The sequence below is a fragment of the Diadema antillarum genome, unplaced genomic scaffold (assembly GCF_040938485.1).
Source record: "Diadema antillarum isolate AM-2024a unplaced genomic scaffold, OU_Dant_1.0 seq00001037_RagTag, whole genome shotgun sequence".
NCBI classification, from domain to species: Eukaryota; Metazoa; Echinodermata; class Echinoidea; order Diadematoida; family Diadematidae; genus Diadema; species Diadema antillarum.
In genome coordinates this window covers 103441-129927 of record NW_027271869.1, presented here as the reverse complement: position 1 = coordinate 129927, position 26487 = coordinate 103441, and the positions used below count along the sequence as shown (strand labels likewise).

Below are 26487 nucleotides of genomic sequence, written 5' to 3'. Positions count from 1 at the left end.
TATGCAAGGTTGGTAGAATAATCGTTGTGAATGCTGTTGCCATTGTGAAAACAAAAAGCCAAACTTACATCAAAGAAGACAATATCTATGTGGCTCTTGTGGTTTTTCCTTAACAGTCCTGTCATAACTTTACCAACTGAGTGAGAGAAAAATAACATTTTGCTATCATAATTATCATTATTATTATCAATATCATCTTCATTCAATCAGGTAAGCATTACAATTACATGATATTCACATGGAAATGCTGATATGTAATAATGTATAACATGTATAATATAGTCAGAGAAACAACACATGGGCTAGGGCTTACAATAGTAATTGTTTTACTGTTATCCTTAGGCACGTGATCACTGTTCTTCAGCATAAGATGTTGTCATGGTTTTTATTAGATGGTTCAATACATGGTTTCTGTATAACATATATATATGTTTCTGTTGGAAATAGAAAAATGAATGAATGAATGAATTTAGACCGTAAAATTTACATCTTCTTCGAAATCATGTAAAGAGTTTCATTTTGTATAGTGGCCTGGCACAGAAATGGGTCGTCCAGCTGACCGCATCCTGCACACAGTGTGCACATTTCTGAAGTGCGCAAACTCACTGGCTTGCGTTGTTTCAAAACATGTTTACATTATGTGCTCTTTACTAATCTGAAAGAATTCCCAATTCTCAGTATCATCTACCTTTGACGTTAGGATCAAAACTTTTTCGAAACCAATCATAACTGTATGAATTTGTGATGAGGGAGTCTGTAGGGTAGATTTAGCTCAACCCAAAGTTCAGATCAGCTATTGATTGCATATATCTTTTTCTCAGAAACAAAGTTGCATTTGGAGACCATTTTTTTAGACATATCATTTCCGGCATGGTTCATCGTCAATAAGTGTCTTGAGCCAAAAAAAAAAAAATATGTCGCGACCAAGTCAACCACAACAAGCAAATAATGAGACACAATCATGCAAAAATGCGTATGTGTACTTCTGTTTTTCGTCATAAACGTATCAAAAGTGCCATGACAATAACAAATTCAGCCTGTAAATGGCATACTAAATGAGTTCAGCTTAGTGCTGGTTTACAAGGATATTAATTCCATTTCGATTAATTTTCTGTCATCAGTTATAGAATGACCGACTTGAAAAGGGGCTCTGCAGTTGAATCCGTTGACTCTCTGAGCGATGGCAGTTTACAGATCGTCAGACCTCCGAACGCCAAGGTTGCCGATTTCGCAGATGAATATCTTGATCATGCCTCTTCGCCATCGGCAGCGCCGGAGAAGAACGACGATGAAGACGTCAAAATAGGTAAGATTACGTCTGAGCAGAATGGCAGAAATGACGGGAATGCTATGACTGGGAAAGCAATGTCAAGAGCTTCACCGGCTGACTCTAATAGTGGTAAGATGACCGAGAAAAGCAATGGAGATCTTCCCGAGAATGCTGTCGGAGATGCTGTTGACGAATCTTCCGCCGCGGGGAAGACGAGAGTCCCCCAATATGACCAGGTGCCTGGTTACCAACGGCAAGAAGAGGGAACGAAGACTCGAATAAAGACAAAGTCACCGTCTGAGAGAAATGGAAGTGGGGTTCACGGAGAAGAGAAAGAAGGGGTAATAGTGACCAGAATACACGATCACAGAGTACGAAAGTTTGATGTCACAGCCATTCATCGCCATAGAAATTGGTTCTAAAAACCTCACTGGCACGAATGTCTGTGCGCGTACCTGGTTCCAACCCAATCTATAAAAATAGTCTGTGGCATCGTCACTTTGGTACTCTGTCGCATTGTTTGTTTATGCGTAATGTATAGACTTTTAGAAGAGATAATAAATGTTGAAACTAAAACTGCGAATGATAAATCATCGGAAATATTATTCGAAATATGTGCCGAAGATCAGCAATAGTCCAATACACCACATGCAATTGTAGACTTAATGTTGCCTATGTAATTGTTCATTTTGCTTATATTCAGGATGAAGTTGTGCAAATTGACATCCCGCGCCAGATTTTTAACGGTAGTCTCCTCAGTCCTTATAAAATTTCAGTCTCTTTCAGACAAATTATTTCATAGGGAGAGAATTAACGATGAAGCATCAGGATGTGTTCAATCAAATCTTTATAATTATGATTTCAAATAAAGATTATCGAGTTGGCCTTAAACTTAGGTCATTAAAGTGCAACTATATATCATAAACACATATGTGAAATTTAATAGAATGTAAGAGTTTTATGATCAGTTAATGCTGAGAAACTTCCGGTAGGATGACGTCACAAAGACATCAAATCGTGCGTTTAAGCGAAACCTCTCATACAAAAATCGCTGAAGGTCCTATACTGATGGAAGCGATATGACCAGCGTTGCCAGGTCCCAACAGAGCAAAATCACCAAAAGACAAGTGAAAAATCACCAAAAGCCATAAAAAAATTACCAAATTTGGAAAAGCGTAGGCAAGGCTTCAATTTCTAGACAAAATTATTTTAATAAACCTTTATCAAACACTCTGCGCGAATCTCGGTGCAATTTATGGCGCGCCGTATATAGTCACACACATGCACTAAATGCAAAATGTGTACAATGTGTAGACTATGGATATATGAGTGTTTGTGTGTGTTGAGTGAAATAAAAGGGCACACGTTATGTTTCTACAGGAAAATTAGGGGAAAACTTTGGGCAAAATGCATTTTTATTTTCAATTAGGGTATCTAGTGCGGTTATTTTTCATTCGTCTCAAAGTCACCAAAAAATTACCAAAAATCACCAAATTTTGATTTGGTTACCAGGCTAAAATGTTGTCACCAAACAACTTCAAAAATCACCAGATTTCACCCTTTTTGGTTACCGAAATCACCATCTGGCAACACTGGATATGACATGTGCATATAACACTAACGCTTTTCATAAGTCTTTCAACTTGTCGGCAAGATACAGCAGTGAAGTCTCTAAAAAATGTTGCAGATAGAAATTAGTATTTTGCCCCAAAAATAATTCTCTTCTAGATGGCAAAGGAAGAGTTAGCTAAGCAATACGAGAACATGGAACTATCTGAGCTCGTTGTCGGAGTCGAAACTGCGTTGGAAGCCATGTCCAAGGGAAGGAGTGGGGCTTTTGTCGATCTGATGGCAGTCATGGACGTCTTACTCCCTCACGTTCTTTACTTTGAGGATGAATTGACTGCCGCACAGGTAAGATCAACACCACGTGTTCCACAAAATGTCACAGGCGGGTTCGAACATCGTATCGTATAGGCAGTGGTGCATGTAGAACGATGTTTTTACCCTCCGTGACAGAATGCCGAAAATAGAAACATTTCGAATGCGTTTGTCCGTGGTAATTTAACGAAAGAGTAATTTGTGAGGAAAGAAAAAGTCGAAGTTCACGTCATCAGCATCCTTTAACGGAAAGTGTTTTCACTGGCCAACATAATATGCTTCAGAACTGCTCGCCACAATGCCCATTGGCACAATTGCCAAAATGGGGATTACTTAGCTTTAACCTGCCTATCAAATCATGCTATATACCCGTAAGAGTAACTTGGAAATATTCCTCGTTGATTAACACTCCTCGTCAATTACAGAAAAACCAAACTAATCCAAAGCAAATAAAGCACACACACACACACACACACACACACACACATACATACACATACACACAGAGCAGGGTACTCTTGAATTCGAATAGAAATTTGTCGCTGTCAATGAGAAGTTACAATGATTAGAGAGGCGGGACTACAAATTCTGTTGTTCAAACATGAAGATATCACAGTTTAGAGAGTAAGAAATCCTGAACTTTCGCTTTGTTTGGATGACATTAAAACAGAATATGTTGCCTAAGAAGACAGAAAAAAAAATAATGATAAAATTTTAAGACATTGAATGGTTTGAATGTCATATTTACTTATATGAAGCTGTGTAACCAAACAAATAAGTTAAGCTTATATGGCTCTAAATCAGTTTCATCTTGTTATGCAGGGTAAGATTTTGAGTTGTAGATCTATGAGCTTCACAATATTCTGAATCATGAATTTTGGCAATGTCAGAAATAAACGTCAAAGTACGATTCACTCATCTAATGCAGAAAAAGAAAAAAGAACTGCTCCTTCAGAACAGGAATCTTCAGAAAGAGGTTCAACGCCTTTCTCTCGCCGGACGTGATAGGTAAGAGTAACGGACGAAGGTTAGTGTGTGTGTGTGACGAGACAGAGCAGGAAGGTGGCATATCCCTGGACAGAGTGTGTGTCGTTATGATGTATTTGCATGGATGTGTTAGGCTATATCAGGGAGGTTGGAAAAGCCCATCTCCCTGGCTATACTCCCGAGGACGCCTCGCGATCCTTGCATGAACAGCAGCGCCATAATGTACATAATTAGGTGTGTGTGATATCGTGTTGATTCTCTATGCGTTGTTACTGTTACTGATATAAAGGTGCCTGAGATGTGAGATTATTATCTTTGTACTGAGTTACCTTAACCCATGTCGAAGAAGGATCCAGCATTATCCTGCAGTTGACATGACTTGTGAAAGAACAAGAAAAAAAAAAATGAATCGCTTGGTCCAAATCGGAGGTGTTTCCTGTAGATGTATTTCATGTATTTCTTTGTGATGGTTATGATCTGAAATCCTTATCGCCCATACGTTCTCCCTTTACAGAAAGAAATTGGAAATGGTGTCCACCGGAACGACAGTCCTGATCAATAACGACGTGAAACAAACGGTATTGTAGGAACCATTGTACAACATCACCTTCAGTTTTAGTGCATGCACGTTGCTTTCTCGACACGATTGCCCTTTGGTCGCAAACAACATTGTATTACGTGAAGGACACAATTATCTACTTGAACACTATATACTTGAGTAGACGTTACATTGTGTCTGCAGGTAGACTCGACAAACTTTGAAGAGCGCTTTTACTATAATATGATAGCTAGCCTACTATTTTTGTATTGTGGCTCATATTCAATCATGTTGTAAGGCATAGGGAGATTCTTCTTTATGTCAAAACGGAGAAAGTTGAATATCGCCCTTGGAGAAATGATTAGGCTATTACTGATAGAACAACCGCATTCGAGCGGGATTGTATCCCATCTGTAGGACCTCCAATACAGAAGCAGCAGTAGCTAGTGAAGAATGAAAACTGTACAATCTCCCCGGCACAACAGAAAATAAAAGATGACGATCCTCCAGCCATCCCAAGTCCCACGCTCAACCAAGGAGCCGAGATCGCTGATGACGTGGCGGCTCTGAAGGGAAAGCTGAAGAAGCAGAGATACCAGATCCAAGAGGTATGATACTAGAAACCTTATCGGGGCACACTGAGGATTCACGATTAAAGTGAGCGATTTCAATCCATGTGTATGGAGAATAAAATGATATAAACACGAATAGACAAACGGCTGATGATCAGACCATTCAAGGATCAACGAAACAAGATTGTTTAGGACATTTTAACTGGAAACTCTTTTCAACTTTGAGCTCGATTGCAGTGTTCAAATATTTTACACGTGGGGTGTAAGATAAAAAGTTACGAGTATTTTCCTGTTCCTTTGCTGCCTGATTGCATGCACATTTTTTTTTTCAATAACTGCGTTTTGGATTGTTTGAGTTGGCTTAAAGTGTCTTATTTTGATTACATTGTACAATCCCGTTACCAAGAATGTGAAAAACAGGTGTACCGAGATATTTTGGTTGTTTGCAATAAGGCTCCTTTGCGAATTATCTCTGAAACGTCTATGTATTTCAAATCATAGCTTCATCAGGTGAATATGTCTTGGGAGAAGTACTGCTCACAGCAGTCCACCCGTCATGAGATCGCGCTGAAGAAGAAGGACGCCCAGCTTGCTGCAGCTGACGAGAAGCGTCAAGCACTGGAGAGAAAAGTGGACGACAAGTTCAAGGAATACGACCGCATTCTGCTCCATGCCGGCGCCGACAAAGACCAGGCCAAGGTATATAACGAACGTGTTCCCTTTTTATATCACATTTTCTTCCCAAAATTCTTCGACTTTGTTCAAAGATTATACAGTACTCTCCGCGTAATCGGGTATCGCTTAAACGGGTACTCCGTTTAATTGGGTTTAATGTCAAAGTCAGTTCCAATGCACATTAAAATTACCTGATAATCGGGTTGCCTCTCCGCATAAATGGGTAAATAATTTTCTTCTAATCTACTTTCTACCCAAATTTTATCACAGATATAACACTTTAAAAAATCATGAATGTCAAATTTTCTACGTAAGCGAGGAGTTTATAGTCAAACCACAAAGTTTTATGAAGACATATTTGTCCATAAAAAGAGTGTAAATTATTGCTCCTGACTGAGTAAGTGTAAGGTATGTATAATGTGCCGTGCAAGCACGCGTGTTAAGCATACAGTGCAGGTGTTCGGTGCAGTGTACAATGCATGTTGTACATACACATTGTGTGTGTCAAATGTGAATGAGACGTGTTCTTCTGTTAATCGGGTACTCCGCTTAATCGGGTAAGAAACGCTCTGCCCGAGCCTACCCGATTATGCGGAGAGTTATGTATCCTTTGCGTGAATGTCGATAATTTTGCTGTGGAGAAAAACAAGAAAAGGAACAGCAATCAAGCCAAATTATAATCGTCTTCATGTTCACTAACCCGTAAATACCTGCCGCAAAATATGTCTAAAAAAGATAAACACTTGTCTTTGTACAGCAAAGTAGAGTATCCATTGGTCCTCGTTAGAAACTCCAGGCCTCGTCTCGTGTCGTCAGCACCGTTTGGTTAGTATCTTTCCTGTATGCCTTGTCACTGTTTTCATCCTCGCCATATTGACAGAGTTAATATGTTCTGAGTTTTGTACGTCAACTCAGTCCGTTGTAATGACGTGATTGCAAAAGGTGTGACCTCGGTACATTTCTCCTCGCATGCAAACAGACCGACGCGGCCCGGTACAGAAGAGAACGGGATGGCATGTTGCAGAAGTACGAAGAGATGAAAACGCGACTGAAGGACTTGGCAGTGGAGGCGAAGGAGAAAGACGCTGAGATCAAGCGTCTCAATGAGGTAAAAAAAAATGTGAATATTTTTGCGTTCTGCTACTTCTGTTGCTCTCACCCTATAGAGCTTACTGTAATGCATTTCAATGAGCGCCTGACACAACAAAGAACATACTTTACAGGGCATCGTCATGACAGAAAACGGAATACTTCGTTTATGGGATTTTTATAACGATGCTTATACATATCTGCCCCTTTCTCCGTTATGAGATATTTAATCTAATCAGCAGGGCAATCCGTTCTCTTCAACTTTTTATTCCAATATGGATATCTTATACATTGAACTAAATTATATTATCATTATTTGTGATTTTACGGTGAATAAACAAATAAACAAACAAATCCTTTCACACACCCAAATCCAGTGACAATCGAATACAGCGCACAGTTCACTCACTTTGATTAATGTTTTTTCGAGTTAATCAAAGTTAATTCAAGGTTATTTCCTTTTTCAACAGAAGATCAATGGCATTTCAGAGCTCGTCAATGCATTTTAATGTGTACTACCTAGAATGTCAATGGTTACATTCAATAATTGCCACTGACTACTTCTATCCAGGTTCTTGGGACTTCTGGGAGATCCAAGTCTTCCACACAGGCCAAAAAGCCTGATGGAGCCACCCAGGAAAAAGTCAAAACCCGAGAGACGAAGCGCATTCCAGCATGGGTTAAGAAATCACCCGATTCTGAAGAAGATGTGCTAATAGTCGTCCGTGAATTCCCGATCGAGCCAAGGGGACCAAGGGACAAGAAAAAACAGATGCCCTCAGCATCGCGTTATCTCTACGAGAACGAGTACGATGAGGTGCCCGAGGTGCGAAACACACCCCCTCGATCACCAGTCAACCCCAATCCCATTGGGGGCACCAAGAGTTTGACCAAGACTGAACTCAAGGAACAGGTTCAACTGTGCAAAGAACAAGTGAGCTTTCCGCCTAACAAACAAGAACGTGAAACCGGTTATCATTCGATTGGACTGTACACCTCTTTATTATTGGAATTATCTTAAATGACGCGACACAAATCTATATTACTTATTAAAGATTAAAATCTTTAAAAAAACATCTGACATCCCCAGCGCATTTTCCCCGCTTTTATAGAATAGTTGAGTAAGCCTATACTGCGCATATGACTATGTCTCCAGGCGTGTTGATTGTGTTGTCATTTTTTTATTTTGTTTTATATCATTGTTTACTCCACGTAAACATTGGGAAGAACGGCGGAGGCGTTGCTTTAAAACTGGGCTTTTCATTATGGGGAATCCCACGTCCTGATCAACAGTAATTGCACGCGGGCCCTGTTGTGACTACACTTGGGTCAATGTATCATACTTTGGAATTGGGGGCAGAGATATCTTTGTTTGATTAAGAATAGAGCCTGGATATGTACGGTAGAGATATTTCAGTACTTACAACATGCAAGCGGTCTAATGATGGTCTCAATACGCATACATGTTATTTCAGCTCACATAGTTTAAATTCAATGGCAAATGATTATAAACAACAGAACGATAAAACACTTGGATGAATAATTGCCACTTGGACGGATAAATAGAAATATACCAGTAAATATACCAATGTGAATTATGAGTGAGTCAGTCAATAGCTATATAATTGAATCAGCAGCAGTCGTTCGATTACAGTCCATCTGTCATAAACACATACCATTCACTTCAGTAAATCCTATATATATATATATATATATATATATATATAAAGTGTGTGACATCCCGCCACAAGACAGCCACAAGACATCCAGGCAACTCAAACGTCTGCTTGGCAGATTTTAAAGCTGAGGAAGACCACGGTCGAAAGCTTCACAACTCTGCCGGTTTCATGCGACATCTTCTGTTATCTACATTGTCTCAACTATAATTTCACTTTAGATGACAGAGGCGTACGGTAGGAATATCAGCACCATCACACTATATATATATATATATATATATATATATATATATATATATATATTCAAATTACAAAAATCTTAACTTTCTGTGAATCTCAGGAGGAATGCGATCAGTCAAAAAAATATGACAGTGTACAGGGAAAGTGTCAATTAAACAATAACTATCGCCTCTTTATTCTGTCAAAATAAATTCCTCTAGATGGAAATCTTCAGAAACGACTTCAATCAGGAGCGACGAGACCGCGAGATGGCTGTCGGCCAGGTCGGCGCGCTGAGGGAGGAGCTCAAAAAGGCCAAGGTCAAGCTCAAAGATGTCCAGAAGGTAGAAGATTTTTCTTATCAGCTATAAAGGCAGATAACCAAATCCTTGCAAGTTATTATGGCTGCTCGAAGGCAGCATCTTTGCATTTTACAAAGCTAGTTCGTAACTCTTGCGATTGACGACTTGCTCAGCAAATATCTCTGCAAGTCACTGTTTTATAATTTTATACTTCTGCTTCTTGTATGGGCAAAATATTGGAGAGATGATAAGAGATTTATTTAAATGATTTCATGTGTTCGGCAGGGAGAATCTCATATTACTACACATCTCAAGTGAATGGTATGGCAAAAAGAAATAAATAAACAGAGAAAATAATCTGAAAATATGGGATATTACTCATAACTTCAAGAATAGTTCTCGCTATGCATAACAACTGGGGTAATTGATTACCACAGCAAAAGGTTTTGCTTTCTTCTATCTGATGATGGACTTACATTAAATTAATTTGCAGATGTGGCTCTTAACCATTTTGCGATGAAACCCTTCAATAATCTGCGCAAGAAGGGTTTCATGACTCCTTTCTGATTCATACGTCACCATGCTCAACATTCATTTATCACCTGTTCATTCAATATTGCATTGGTTTCACTCAGTTTGAATCAATATTATCGCATAGAGATGCGTTTATAAATCAATTTCGTTGTTTTTCAAAAATATGACATATTTCTATCTGTGTTATCCTTTTTGATGTCTTCTGTTCATTTGTTTGTGATGTTAATACAGCTGTCTTTATAAATTTGAATGCTCGTAAATATACCTCCATTGTACACTAATTTAATATTAAGCTGGTTTCCACTTTTTATCTATATATAGACCCTGTGCTGGTGTAGTTATATTTACTCACAAATATGACGTTAGTCCATGTATCACATACGTAAAATGAGTACAGATCAGTTGATAATTATCTATACACAGAAACAGAAGTATCGATGTATTAATGATTTACAAATTAATCTGTAGATAAGGAAAAGGAGGAAACAGATATAATTCACAAACAATTTCCTCTCAAAGTAGACAGCTTTCTGAATGATAATAAAAATAATAACATATGATAATTATGATGACGATAATAATAGTAATGATAATTATGATGATAACGATAATAATACTGCTACTACTATACTACTAGTGATAATAATAATGATAATAATAATAATGATAATACAATACATTTAGACGCTTATTACGGATGTTTTTAAGCGCACATGCAGTTTACCAGATCTGTTAAAAAAAATATATTTTCGAAATAAGATAATTTCCTTTCGAAGAAGTAAGTTGGCCGTTTCGTTGATGTCGATTATTATTTTTTCCTTCAGCAAAGAGATGAAAAGGCGAATCAACTGCAGACAGCCACTCGGCGTCGCTACAGACACGACAGACTGGATTTCAACGACCTTATCGATGAAGAAGAAATGCACTTGCGAGATGAGGTAAGCCGTCACCTTGCTTTGCATCTTACAGCTATACATGTGGTAACATTATCTCACGTGGAAATAACGCTTCTCTAACTTGTTTTTTGTGTATCCTCATTTATATCTAATTGACATTGGCCTTCATCGACGTAAATAGGCACCGATTATTCAATGTTTTTAGTGGCAACAACGATAATAAAAATCTTAGATATAGGCCTAAATGCCCGCTGCTAAAAGGGATGAGAACCAGGACTAGCTGTCGGATGCGTGGTGGTCTTTAGAGGATACTACGTCTGCTTAGTAATCAGTATATCGCTAGTTCCAGTTCCAATTAGAGTTTGATTGACATCATCTGTTGCTGTTTTTTTCTCTTTTAGTTATGACTGCTACTAAAACTTTGAAAAATTGGAAATTATTTACGTCAATGAAGGGCAATTTGTCAATCATTTGCAAAAAAAAAACACACAACAACAACAAACAAGCAAACAAACAGACAAACAAACAAATAAAAAAAAACAACTCTACACAAGAATTCAATCCTTATAATTCATTTCATGGCTTCTGCTTTGCCCTTGACGCCGGAGTGCTAGGCCCATTTTCATTAAATCACCTACAGTGTTGATCAATATGTAGTTTTACTACAACCTTGAAAACTCCAGTGTGAAACCAATGTTTCCCTTTTATGCTGTCAATGATGAAGGAGACATCTAGTCTATGAAAGCGATTGCCAAACATCCACTATATAATATTCACTCGTTGTCCATTTGACATTCACGTTTCGTCATTGACTGGTGCGGAGAGTAAGAATGTTTCTGGAGATCAGCTTAAATATATCGTATATAGCGCTGCAATGAATTCATAACGTGCATTGTATCTAACCATCTCCAGGTTTCTGAAAAAAAAATACGTAGTAGATAAATAGTTATTTTCATTTTACCATTGATACCATGCAGAAGCAGGATCCTAAGAGACGCACAGGCCATGGGAGAGCACACGATGACTACCAGGACATCGACTGGCTTGCTGTGAGATATACTCAGTATTCTCATTTAATGATACAAATCAATATACCATACGTATCCCCCTCTCCCTCTCTGTATTATGTATATATTTCATCACATGTGTGTGTGAATTTGTCTTCCTTCGGATCGGAATCAAAGAAAAACAGATAGGAAGATAGTCAATATGTGACATCTTTGAAAAAAACACATCAACCCAGGGATAAACATTAATCTTGTGCCAGTCACCAGTTATAATGCAAATGCGCACGCTTATTCTGCTGGCAAAACATTGAATAACAACCCATCAGTGCAAATATCAACATCTTCCTCTGCAGTATACACGTCGTCGTTGAATCGTCTCTGAATGATTATTATATTCCAGTCTTATTGCTCTGAATGTTTGTATTTTTGTCTTATGTAACTGTTATAATATTTGTCGATATTTCTCATGAAAGGGATCCCTCTAAACAGCTCTGCTACGAAAACAGTTCTGAGTAGGGTTATCCCTGCGTTGAAGGTCTATTTTTATGTGCAATATCTTTGTTTTTATATCTCTTCATGACGGAAAATACAATACAATGCAATCCAGTGCAGTAGCAATACAATACATTCCAAAACAATACAATACAATACAATACAGTGCAATTGGTGAATGCATCATGCTGCATATATGTACTCTGACATTTTGTATCTGCGCTTATTTCCCACATTTCCTGTAGGAACAACTGTACGAGGAGGCATATTAGAAGTGAATGTTCAACAGATCGACATCCCCCGTCCGTTTAAACTGTCCTCTTACGGGCTGTTTCTGCGGATTGACCAATCTCGAGACTTAGACATACCACGTGATCAGGATCAGCAAGATGACGATGTGGGCCGTGAGATATCGCGCCCATCACCACGAATAAAGGGACATGAAAATAGAGATCCTCTATGGCATTTCCATGCTGTTTTCTTTCTCGCTAACACTTATATTGTGGCAGATGGTAAAATGGTAATGCTGGCAAAAAGTGACTTCGTGTACGAAAGAATTTACGCGCCTCTTACAAAGATACGTGATACTTTATCGCATCTGATACCCTCGAAGTTCCTGCAGTATGTTATCTTAAAACATACGGTTTTATGACAGCGGTAAATGCACGGAACATTTAGATCCTTATTACAATATTTCGGTATTCATGATCTATATACAATAAATAAATCATATTATAGGATCTAATTTCATTGATTTGTGATATGTATGTAACGTCATTTAGAAGATTTTTTTTAAACCGTGCTGTTTCCTACGAAATAAACTATGTTTCAAACGAAATGTGAAAGAGAGAAAATGCGTGTGCGATAAAGCGAGAATGCCTTGCCATCTAACAATAACAGGGATTATTATATCAGTAATCCATTCTCTTGAATTCATAACGTTCAGCTTGGAAGGTTCCTGCTTATTCATGGGCAGTTTAATTCATATCTTAACCATAACAACTGTCAGTGAAAATAAAAATCCGAAATGATTCAAATATAAGAGCTGTAGATGTTTATACTTCATGCTCAAGCCACCATGTGTGTTCGCTAAGGGTATAGTCGCTTCAGTCAACATAATGATTGATCATCTTTTTTTCCTTGGCCCCTATCGAAAGTAAAAAATGAACATTCTTTTAACTAAAATGCAAGGGGATAACATCTCTTTAGCACTGTTGTATTAAACTTCTGTGGTGCGCGACACATACATGACATAGTGATGCTATAGATGTATGACTAGTAGATTCAACTGATAAAAAGTTTCATCGTATAGGGATATAACTCCATACATAAACACTAGCTACCGCTTATTATGGAAACTTGTATTTTGGCGTTGCTATTGGTCAATGTTGAGTGTAGGTAAACAAAACAAGAAAAAATATATATATAAGTAATAAGTAATCGAAACCTGTTATTAACTCTAATGTCACTTTATGTAGTGTAGAATAATGAATTTAATACTAACGTTGTACCTATAGTTATATCGATAGTATATCAATTGAATCTGATTTAAATACATCGTTCCAATCAAGAGTGTGTATGCTCGTACCTTATGTTTTCATAGGAGGCAAGATTTTCACTAACGAAGGGGATAATAATGAATCTCGCTGTACATACGACACTTTACTTTCTAATGTATATAATCATTTTAAAGTAGTTTTAGAGTTGTGGCGCTGTGCGCGCAACGCAAGGGTTCCTGGTTAGTGCTATAGTGGATATATGATTATGATAACTTAGTATCATAATCATATTCACAAGCATTAATCTGGAACAATATCATTGTCTGTTTTGTTCATTGCGTGGAAACGTGTATAATATTGCATATTTCGAATACGAACACAATTAACTGCGCACGGTTTTTTACGAATCATTTTGATCATTTTGCGTCAATATCTCGATCAAAATATTATAAGTATATTATAGGTAGGCCTATATTTATCCTCAAATAAGTGTATTCTGTACCCCACCATGGCATTACAGTCATATATACCGCATGAAATACATTTAATGACATAACGGGTCTTTCGGTTAAGATTGACAGTCCTGGTATGGATTAAAAGCGAGGTAGTCGATCAGTAGTCGCGTTGCATTTTTCACGTTCATAAGTGTATGGATGAAAGAATACGATATTATGTAGGCTACACTTGAAATAATTATAATTAAATTATAATTGCATTCTATATACTCGTAGAAATTCCTGCATTCTCGATGAAGATACATGTTTTTCATTCCTGCTTCACATTGAAATGAACGTTACTGCGCATAACTTTGCCATCAATTTTCACTATCTAAATGAAGACGTAAATCAATCAGCCTTTCCTAACATGCGTAATTAGTACTATAATTACAACACCAGTTTCTCCAAACTCAGCTTTTTGCCGAGTTTCAAAGCCTATAATCATAACGGTTTCTTTCCAGAACAGTATGACTTACCTGCACTATCGAATTTATCTTACAATTCGGGCGTGTGTGTGCATTTTGGAAGCTAATCGCAACTATGTGTTCGTGCTTTTTTGCTTTGCTTTTTAGCTACTGTGCATGCTGTATATAATGGATGTTCACGTGTGTGCATGTTTTTATATATGTGTGGTATGCGTGTCATAGATATGTACACAGTTCTCAATCTCTCTTTTATAATACAGTAAGTGGCATAACGCGGTCCAGGATTATATCACATTGTTTTACGGCGCTTCGCCTATACTTACCCATCCTATAGAGTCAACATTGCTATCACATTCGTTAAATCCTCAAAACTAACAGCCACTGGTATATTGCACGTTATTCTTTTAAGCTCCTGTGTATTATGTGTTTTTAATTTCAGCAATGGCGTTTTATCAACAGCATATCAAGAGTTGATATTCCCGCACTGATGTGACCGGAACGTAGGGGTACCATTTCACATCTTGATGTGTATATACCAATTTGAGAGCTATACTGTACATGATTTTCTGCGTGATGGGGGCACGGATTGTCTTCTTTAAATTAGAGTGTTTTGTTAACTTTTCTGTTTAAGATTACTTCAAGATTTTGTAAGTAGGCCTACATTAGGTGTTTGTTATGTGTTAGTGCAGTGTTTGATTATTTGAATCAACATCGCTATAGTGTTAAACAAACACCATGTGCATTAATTGTTTCACAAAGAATTCGACTATGGCACTCGATATCAATCTTAAGTCGTGTACATTAAGCGTGATTTGCAGTGAGTTTTGTGACATTTCGACATTTGTTCGATGTAATGTTCTATAGTAACATTATTACTGTATTAGTAGCCTTTGGAGGGGAGTCTCCTTTTTCTTTCGCTAGACTAAAGAAGTAACCTTTTTGATGAGGTGTGTGGTGACTTTACAGATAAGACTTTGTGCAAGTCTCTTGGCAGTAGCAGTTACGTAAGTAATACGCCCCAAGGCAAGGTACTTATTGCCAGGTCCTTTGAAAGGGAGCTGCGGTCCCGCGGTTGCTTGCTATACATCGCTTCCTAAATGGAACACAATCATAAAATAACTCAAAATTTAATTGAATCAACTAAATTCGTATTTGATCCAAACCTCAGCATTTCATTTACCTTTTTGACGTTTATATGCTTTGGTGAATGCTTATCCCGATTAGTCACTCGTGATGCTAGCTGCACCCTTTCTTAAAAATTTGAAGAAGGATGCTGAGTATCTTGCCCGTTTCAACCCATTTTCCGCTGTCGGACAGGAATATGTCGTAAGATGTTGTTGTCACTAAATGATCCATGGGAAGTGTGGTGTGTCTGTCATTTTGGCAGAACAATAGCAAAAAAAAAAAAAAACCAAAAAAACAAAAACCAAAACACCAAGCTCCACAAGAGATAGAGCTTTACTATGCTAAAAGCTAAAAGTGATACTAGTATAAACGATTTAAATAAAGGCAGAAAATGCCCGATAATTTGTAACATACAAGGCATAACTGGGTTTCTTGGATCTTACAAAACAAGCAGTAATCGACAGCCTGGTGAGATAACTTTTTCAAATACATTTCGGTCCCCCCCTCCCACTGTCTATGCTGTTCATCATAATCTATTACCCATTGATACGCAGCTAAAATGGAGAAGATGTGTGTATACCGTAATGATATACACCTTATCTTGAAAAAATCTGAAGAGCGTAAACATTCTAGCTATATACTAGTCATTGCACCATCTATTTCGTTGTTGTCTTTTTGAAGTCATTCTCCTGGTAATTTTAATGGTATAGATAAGGTACATTTGTATTTACCTAATTATTACATGAATGACGTGAAAAGATTGTAACTCCGTACAATCATATTTATTATATAGATTTCTTTGGCCCAAGTGTTTTCTCTGTTCTTCTCTTTCACTATACATATATGCTACTTTTTTCTTTTCACAGATGGCAGGCTTAATATCCTATCGCAGCATTTCATTTCATTAGTATATTATAGTTTTGAAAGATTGAAAATAATCTTGTATATCATACTTCAATAAACACTTCACTTAACAATAAGAATTTCGCCTCGTCTGTTTATGATCTCCCGTGCATTCTTTTATCATTCATTTTTTTTTAAATCCTCTGATTCTGCAGGCCAAGAAATAAGTAAATAGACACACTAATGAGGGAACAAGGCAAAAGGCCGATTTTTTTTAAACTGTTGAATGGCACAGAATACGAAATCACTCTAAACTATTTCAAGAAAATATGTCCGATTACATTGGCGTGTAATGTACAGAGCAAAAGAACGAATCCCTCAAATGCTAAGTTTGAAATTGTGCCTAAAATAGTTTGGTCAGGTGGAGAGTGGAGTATGTTATAGCTCGCGAACAAGACACTCATGTTCACATGATAATCATAAAACATTTTAAAACAAACTGATCTTATATTAAATGATTATAGTAAATCTGGTATTAAGACTTAACTTTGTGATATTTCATAATTTTTATAAAACACCATGTTTATCTCAGTCATTTCAGGTAATTTGTGAAACATGCGCAGCCTTGCAAACGTCTACAAAATACATGAGCAAGCTCCTACAATATCAGACTCCCTAGACTAGAGGGCGCCCATAGTGTTTAACCCAGTGGTTTAACCCCCTACAGACATCCACAAAATAATAAATGAGACCACAGACAGTATGTTGTAGATGAGAACATTGCCACCCTGTGTTGAAATATTACATTGTACGGGGAATGGTACTTTCAAGCAGTACACAAAATGGTAACGTGTGACATTCAAAACTTAATATTTCATCTACCGAGTGATGTCTTTTTTAAAACAATTTTAATGCTTTTGTTCTCTGTTGATCTAATCACTATGTGTATCCAGCAAAGGCAGTACATGTATTCATTTCAAAGTTCTTTGTTGCAACTTATTAAAGTTTCATTCACTTGGCCCTATAAATATGTTCTCTCTGCAAACCTTTCAAGAGGTGCATGACATCTACTACATGTACAGTGTATTACTTTACCAAGCAGATCACCGTATTCTGTGCATCATTTCCGTCCTGTACACCATAGAAGGGATGGACCAGCTTTGTTCTGTTTCCATGATTGGCTCAGTTATTTTGAACACACCTGGGTACACATACAAGTAAATACACACAACATGCACAAACTAGCAATAAGTAAGTACTATAAGTACAATGCACTCCTGTTATAACGAACACGGTTTTAACAAAATTCCAGTTACAACAAAATAAAAATTCAGGCCGCTATATTGCGGCTCTATGTATCTTTACTGTTTATTTGTAAGGTTATATTATAACGAAATTTGGATATAATGAAAGAAAACTGCTGGTCCCGAAGACTTCGTTATAACGGGAGTTCACTGTACTTGTGGGAGTACCCCGTTGTTTTCTCCCATAGAAAAAATACTCCCACAATGTCATTTTTACCCACACAGTGCCTGACTAAATAAAGCGAAACATAAGATGGAATCTCCAAAATGCATATTTTGCTCGTCAACCATACATACATACATACATACACACACACTACAGAACCCTTTGTATAGACACAGTACACACATTGTATCATGCACAAATGAATGGGAACTGCCAGTGCTATGTTGCTCAGTGGTGACTAATGGAACACAGACCAATTCAGCAAGAAGCAAGTAACTTAATATTTGCCCTGTTCCACATGAAACTTTGGGCTTAATTCATGTACAAATGTATTAGCTCAACTGCTTGATCATTATCTGTAATATCACAAACACTCACACATTTGCACTCACTTTCTGCAAAATATACATTTGTAGGTCCAACTCTTTGAATACATGTACATGTAACAGATACATACCATTCCCCACCCTTCCTCCTTTACTGTATGTATTGTGTTCTCTGTTGTATTCCACACTGTTGCATATCAGCTTTGAAACAAGGTACTGTATCTCCTACATGTATAGGATATCCTCAATATTATTAACGACTATAAAAGTGTTATTTCTGGCAGTACACACACAAGAAAAAGCTGAAAGTAGACAACTTGGATATTGTATTTCTTATTTCTATCTTGTGTAATGTGCAGGCATATGGCTTGACAGCGTGAAATTAGCAAAATTCTGTGCACGACTGTGTCACCGAGAGCAAAAGGGCTTGTATTTCAACTCATTTATCAAGCCTATTGTCGGTGATGCAATGTAACACCTCTTTTCTTCTTGAGAAGTTACATACTGCATACACCATAGTATTCCATGGAAATGAGCACTGCATTTCCTGGATCAAGATTAGTAGGGCAATCTAACAACAGCTTGAATTCAGAACGAGAATCACGACAGACTGAGAAATAACAACTCACCCTTTACAACGATAAAGTTTGCAGTTTTACCCTATGAAGACAGAGCACAAGGACAGCAATACCTCGTTTCAGGGGATGTGAATTCTATTGATATCTGCAGATTCATAAAATTTGCAAAACTAAATACACTTTGGAACACATAGTGTACACAGTACATTGCAAGTGAAGACAAAACAGAACAAAACAAAGTAATATTCACAGCATCCATGCCAAAATCAAACTAGCAAAATGACCACAACACATTTCAAGTACATTACAAACAACAACAACAACAACAAAAAAGACTGTTCCCTTCGTTGTTTTGGTTTGCCAATGGCGTAATTTATTTGTACAGACTAACAACCCTCAGTGTTCCCATCTCAATGCCACAGCCCAGCCTACTTCTTCTTTCCCTGTTGTGTAGCCTTAAGAACTTTGTGGACGATCTTCTGTTCCTCGATCAGGAAGGCACGGACAATCCTACACAAGGGTAGAAGAAAAAGAGAGGGCACAGTGTGACAGCAGTGATTACATGAGGGAAATTAGTTACAGTGCACTCCCGTTATAACGAAATGCTCGGGACCGGCAGTTTTCTTTCGTTATAACGAAATTTCGTTATAACCGATCAAATCCAATATATAACGAACCAAGGAAACACGTATATACTCAGTATTATGTTTGCTGAATACTCATTATACACTGGAAAGCTATGTGAAATGTGATGGGATAACTGTATTACAATAATAAATGCAAGTTCCCCTCATGCAGAAACTGTGCGTGACACAAGGAGCGAACACACAGCGGTGTGAAGCGTTCACCCATGCAGAGACGCTATAAATGCTTGTTCTGCTACGTATTTTCGAAAGCAATTCGCATTTCGTTATAACGGAGCACATTTGTTTTGTTTTTCTGTGTCTGTGGCGCTTGGAAAAGACTTCGTTATAACGGAAATTTCGCTATAACCGTGTTCATTATAAGCGAATTTTGTACCATAGACTTTAATGGTGATAATTTTGGGACCAGAAGATTTACTTCGTTATAACGAAATTTCGTTATAACCGTGTTCGTTGTAACGGGAGTGCACTGTATCACTCAATATGGAAATCAGGGTATTTTGAAAGACACTACTGTATAAACAACCCTCCTCCCAACATGCATTGTGCCTCGTCTGACACGAGTCGGCCATCCATCTCCTCTCTGAAGGATTTACTGCATTGTTCATAAACAGGAGAGGCATGATGACATACAGTCAACCTTGCATAAGTCAAATCTATTTGGACCAAAGAAATAGCTTCCACTTAGAGAAAATTCGACTTATGAGGGATTAAAATCAATAGAATGTAAAGAGAAGAGGACTTGAATAGTACACCACATCTAAACACCAAGAGATAAAAGTGTACAGGGTAAAGGAAGTACCCTGGATGGTATGAAAAAAAACCCAAAACAAAACAAAACTTCTTCATAATATTCAGGAAGATAATGTCGGGGTCTGACAATACCTCTGCTTGACTGCCTTCGCACAGAGACATCCACCGTAGGCTCGCGAGACCTTCTTCTTTGGCTTGGAGAGAGCCATAAGCTTCTTGGGGCGGGCAGCTTGAACCTAGTGAACAAGAAAGATGCAATAATATCACTTGACTGAAATCATAATGTCATGGAATAGCATTGTCACACATCTTTATTTACAAGTGTATGCAAATTCATAAAAATGTGAAAGGAGGTCCGGCCTATTCTCTTCTAAACAATCTCAAGCGCGAAAACATGTCTCTTACATGAACTTTAAGCACCTACCCCTTATAAACTGCCTAATGCCTAGAGGAAACATTTAAAACATCAGAACATCATCCATTCATCATACCAATCACAAATGGACAAACAACAGACTTTCAGCCCTATTTTGTCACCCGATATGATTACGGCAAAAAGCAATCCTAAACCAACTACTGCAACCCTGAATACATACACACTCCAACACTCCAGCAGGTTGGTTTGCTTGCTACAGTATGTGCTAGAAATTGTGAGAGCAATATTTTGCTCTGGGATTCAGTAATACATATACATGTAGTACAATCTTTTGCACAATGCCTCCATATCCAAACCAAATTAATCAACTCCCTCCAAATCCCATGCCCTACTTTTGTCTTTCTGTAGTACATAATTATAAGAGCACCTTCTTCACAGAGAAACTACCTTCATCATCTTCCCTTTGGCCACAGAGAAACTACCTTCATCATCTTCCCTTTGGCCACAGAGAAACATGATGACTGTAAATCATATGAGACATGCTACATCATTTCATCCCGACTTTGAAATGTTAGTCCTCAGACCTGTAGGTCGCATCTGAGTAAACTAGGGGGCATTCCATGAAGCACTTTGTCAGGTATTTTTTCTGACCAACTGTTACTGAAATCTAATGCTACTGAAATCCTTGCATCTCATTGGCTGAGAGCAAATTTGTTAGACAAGATGCTTCAAGAAATGCCCCCCTAAATTCATCAGTTTTACACTACAATGAGAACATTTTTCCTGCCAACAAATCTTACCCCCTTGAGCTTCACTCCTGTGTCACCGCATCTGGCTGGTGAAGGCTTCTTCTTGAGATAGTGGTACACCAGGCGCCCACCTATATGATTAAATGTTCAGGTTTGAAATCTGTAGTTAACCTTGGAACACCTAAGATAATAATTGATTGTACACAATATGGATATCTACACCAGCTATAATAATCATATACAGTAAACCTCGGATAAGTCGATGTCGAGTGAGTCGAAAATCACTTAACTCGAAGCAAAATAAAAAGTCCCGATTTTTCCCTATGTATTTTCTCTAAGAAATATTTGGATAAGCCGAAGTACGAGAGTCGAATTTCGGCTGTGTCGAAGTAAAACATTCAGTCCCTTTTGTACAAAATACATGTAGTTTACATCACTTGAGCCGACAAAGATTTCTCTGGCATTCTCATTACATTTAGAGGAGAATAAAAAATCGGCATGTCGCAGAACCCCGTCCCTGACCTGCTGCAGGTAAGCATGCACACTCACCGTACCGCTCCGCACGCATGTCGAATACATACACATGTATACATGTATACACACAGCACATCGATCCATACTTTATCCATACACACAGCACATCCATACTTTATCCATGTCAAGCCAGAACTCCTTGGTCAACCAATCGCTGCTTTAATATTTTAGTGACAGGCCAGTGGGCGGAGCTTGTTTGTGCGTGCCCGGCTAGCTGGCTGTATAGTTTTGTTCAATGGAGGTGGGATGGGCCTGGGAGAGTGTTTGTCTCATGGTAGGTTGACAGAGATGGCTACCTATGTTGCACCATAGACATAGCACATGCACATTGCCACATTAGCGCAGACATTCACAGAACTACATTTAACTACACTAGTATTGATACAAATTCCATGTTCAATGTAGAACAAAATAAGAACATTATCTTCAAGAACAGACAAATTTGAATGCAAACACACACACGCACACATACATGCAAATGTACTAGAGTACATTTACATAACTGTGAGTAAAAAAAAAAAATCGACTCTCGCGAGAGTCAAAGTTCACTTAAGTCGACCCATTTTTGTCAGTCCCGAGAGCTTCGACTCATGCGAGGTTTACTGTACCAGCTTTTTGATTCAGTGTTAGTCCAGAAGTCTGAAATTCAACAAGTACTGCTTTTGGTTTAATTTGGAAGATATGACTAAAATAAGATGATGAAATCAATTAGTACAGGAGGCAGCTTCCAAATGGTATAAGCTGATTAATCTCAAAGTACTGTAGGAAACGTATACTGAACCCTTTGCTTATGATCACATGGGTGTACCATGCATTCAATGTGATGGATATTCGGATCTTATATCCTACGGGCATTGGAGTATTATTTACTGTCTAATACAGTCAACCCTACCCAAGTCAAATCCAAAGACCTATCATGAATCTTTAATTACACAATAAATTAACATATGTTCATATCCTTCCACGGTAAAATTTTTCTTCAACCCAGGCCAGCCAATTTATTGACTTGTGTGAGGTTGAATTAGGCAAGGCTGACTATAAATTTTCTTCTTAAGTAATTAAATGTCTCACAAATTCACAATCACTATAAATGTTCACCTTAAAGGACAAGTCCACCTTCATATACATGTGGATTGAGTGAATGCAACAATATTAGTAAAACACATCAGTGAAAGTTTGGGGAAAATCGGACAATCCGTTCAAAAGTTATGAATTTTTAAAGTATCCGCGCAGTCACTGCTGGATGAGAAGACTACTACAGTGTATGAGTTCATAATTATGCATACAACGATATAAAGAAAATGAAAAGAGAATTTCACAAAACTTCACTCTTTGAATAAAGTGCACATTTCTTTGACTTGTTACTGACATATGATAAGGGTAATATTATTCCACCTGCCTTCTGAAAGAGAGAAGTCAAGTGTTCTTTTGTTATGCGAGAAGAGTGAAAATATGTTGAATTTTCTTTATTCTTTCTTTATATCGTTGTAAACATGTGACATCACAAGCTATAGTAGTCTTCTCATCCAGCCTTGACCGAGCAGAAACTTCAAAAATTCATAACTTTTGAAAGGATTGTCCGATTTTCCTCAAACTCTCACCGATGTGTTCTACTAATATTGCTGCATTCACTCAATCCACATGTCTATGAAGGTGAACTTGTCCTTTAACCCAACTTTTCTTATAAGAAAAAAAAAATAAGAATAAGAAATCATATCATGAAGATGGAGTAATATGAAGTCTAATAACACAATACTGCCACAAATACTACTACTACTACTTCCACTATAATCATTGTTATTATTACTACTACTACTACTAGTGATAAATGATAATAAAAAAGTGTTCATGGCTCAAACATTCTGTATATCTTGTCATATGCACTACTCATAACATAATGCTAACGTACAGTGGGATAGTATCAAGTACTGTCTTGTGGTTGGGCAAAGGAATCCGCTTTATTCTGTGAAGTTTAAGGGTAGTGAGAGTATTTTTACTCTACATTCACTGATTATGGGGTAAATGGCAAAGAAATCCACAATGCAAAGCTTCACTTACCAGGTGTCTTTACCCTGTGATAGGAGAATAAGAGAATGAGACAGGAATAGTTATAATTCATGGACAAATGTTGATGGTAAAATCTCCTTTAATGTACACTAAGGATGAAAAATGGCTTAAATTCACATGTACACTGTAAGGCAAATTATACACACTGAAGAGGAACAACTTTTAAAGGGTGTGTGCTGTTCTGGTCGAGGTGAGGATTTAGCTTTTAACGTTTGGTGAGATATTCAGAAACCACTCTATGAGATGTCAAAGAGCATGCAGTTCTAAGGGGTATCAAAAGTTTATTCGATGAAAGTCGGTTTTGAAATGGCTGAGATATCCAAAAACAAGGTGAAACAAAGAGATCCTAATAAAGTTGTGGCATGTCGCCTTTTATTATTAGCACTTTTTGGGATATCTCAGCCATTTGAAAACCAATTTTCATCAAATAAATGTTGAATCCTTCTTAAAATTACATGCTCTTTCATATCTCATAAGAGGCTTTTCATTATCTCACCTAGGAATGTTCAAAACATGAATCCCCCCCTCAACCAGTTCTGTACAGTCCCTTTAAAGTATTATTTATAACCAATGAAGTTTATATACAATATATTTGCCAGAACTGTTGATTACACATTACAATGTATTAACCAATTATCATGCATGCTTCATGTACATCACCTAGAAACTCTATATTGTTCACACATGTGCAGCATAAAACTACCAGTCAACACTATAACTCCAGCCTCCTTTGGCTTTGCATTCAAACCACACAACTGCCAACACTCCAACAATGTTTAATTCATTCTTGCTTTACTTACACTTTGATTTTGTTGGACTTGGTGGCATATGTGTGCCTACGTCGGAAGGTGAGCCTCTGCACCATTTTGTGGCTGTAGGGTAACAAAGAATAAAGAAAATTTTGGAGTAAAAATGTTCAGTTCATATAATGAACTTTTCTGTAGACTGTACATGCCTATTTGATTATCCTGGTATGATAGCCCTATTACATATCGACCACCTTCTTTTAAACCAACCGCGTATTTATTGGCGCACTGAACACTTAGTACGCACTTCTTTGCGCGCAAAGCACATAAAAATTGATTGGCTTTGACTGTTGATGAGGATGGTGTGGGAAAACGCGAAAATTCACTGTTTATTAATTAATTTCGAATGAATATTTTTACCGAATCGTAATGTAATGTCTATGGAAGTTTATAAAAAGCTTCGTACAACACAGTGTTCAATACAACTCGGTTTGCGTGCATTGTCAATGCAAAAACAGCGGTCAATCCTAATAACGAGCGTTACCGTGGGGAGCTGAAACGAGGCCACGGAAGTTCGTCGGCGATATTTTTGCACTGAAACTTCAAATCGAAAAGGGAACAACCGCATTTGATAGAGCTGGAGTTTCTCAATCACGTAGGTCAAGTTTTTTACGTGAATTTCAGTGTTAAATAATCTTATCGAGTAAATAAACATTAGGCGGTCGATGAGTTGTAGTAGGTCCAACCATACAGAGATACAGTGGACTCCCGCTACAATGAAGTCCTGGCCTGGGGACTGCCACTTCAGTGCCAGTTTTCTTTTGTTATATCAAAATAACAACCGAACAAATAAACAATAAAAAACTGAGAGCAGATGATGTTGCAGCCTGAAACCAATTGTTACTTCGTTGTAATTGGAATTTCGTTATAACCATGTTTGTTATAATGAAAGTGCACTGTATGTTGCACTTCAATCTTTCTCATGCTTTTGATTCCAGCGCAACTGGTTAGGCCTGTTTTAGGGCCTAAAAAACTGCTGTAGTGCTGGGGGGAGCTGGGTGCGCCAAAGTAACCCACGCGTTCGAAGCAGTTATCTTGGAGCGTGTACCGTAAATCGCATTTTTATTGAGCGCTTGTGAATTAAGAGCATTTTCTTTTATGTGAGTAAAATTTCAGGCATATTATGACATATTTTAAGCATTTATGGATATGAAAAACATTAGGGTGTCGATGTGTTGGACACCCAACCATACAGTTACCCCCACCTATGTAGGCCGCTGGGTAGGCCTAACGTTAGTGATATCGTGTAATTTACTGAACTAATAATGTGAGTCGGTGTGTGGGTGCATATTAGGAAGATCGCCTAATTTCTGGAAGAGGTTTTAGTATCTAAGCAAGTTCTGTCAAATAAATCCTAGACATGGTCCATCCTTTAATGTATTAACTTGAACTGTGTATAATGGTTTAGTTAAAATCATCGAATTGGGCTTGATTTAGAGGGATATTCCTACCGATTTCGTTACTACTCCAGTAACAGAATGGGATATGTCTGAAAAGAAAGTAATACCACAGGCTCTTTCAATATTTCAAATATTATCACAATGTAAATTTTTTACTAAGATGGGCAATAATTGAAATTTTCTCTATTTATGGATAATATATAAATAATTAGTTTATTTTGAATGTCATCATAGTCATACAAAGATATTAGATC

The 26487-nt window shown here is 37.6% G+C and overlaps 2 protein-coding genes across 3 annotated transcripts in view; one reads left to right on the top strand and one right to left on the bottom strand.

The window, feature by feature from the left end:
• Positions 1–15982, top strand: part of LOC139742920 (uncharacterized) — a 46841-nt gene extending 30859 nt beyond the window's left edge. For both annotated transcript variants that reach the window (XM_071653427.1, XM_071653428.1), the window contains exons 2-13: positions 1122–1611; positions 2999–3184; positions 4080–4159; positions 4653–4716; positions 5162–5284; positions 5750–5947; positions 6903–7031; positions 7584–7946; positions 9132–9254; positions 10571–10684; positions 11620–11691; positions 12387–15982. In XM_071653427.1, the coding sequence (XP_071509528.1) occupies positions 1129–1611; positions 2999–3184; positions 4080–4159; positions 4653–4716; positions 5162–5284; positions 5750–5947; positions 6903–7031; positions 7584–7946; positions 9132–9254; positions 10571–10684; positions 11620–11691; positions 12387–12413 (1962 nt within the window). In that variant the 5' untranslated portion in view covers positions 1122–1128 and the 3' untranslated portion in view covers positions 12414–15982. The remainder of the gene's footprint in view (positions 1–1121; positions 1612–2998; positions 3185–4079; positions 4160–4652; positions 4717–5161; positions 5285–5749; positions 5948–6902; positions 7032–7583; positions 7947–9131; positions 9255–10570; positions 10685–11619; positions 11692–12386) is intronic.
• Positions 15983–19247: 3265 nt separating this feature from the next.
• Positions 19248–26328, bottom strand: LOC139742935 (uncharacterized). Its single transcript, XM_071653443.1, has 6 exons — positions 26285–26328; positions 24828–24899; positions 24019–24032; positions 21478–21557; positions 20434–20537; positions 19248–19414 (listed from the first exon to the last, which is right to left on the bottom strand). Exons 2-6 carry the CDS (start codon positions 24890–24892, stop codon positions 19333–19335), a joined length of 345 nt encoding a protein of 114 aa, XP_071509544.1. The 5' UTR covers positions 24893–24899; positions 26285–26328; the 3' UTR covers positions 19248–19332.
• Between the last annotated feature and the right edge of the window lie 159 nt (positions 26329–26487).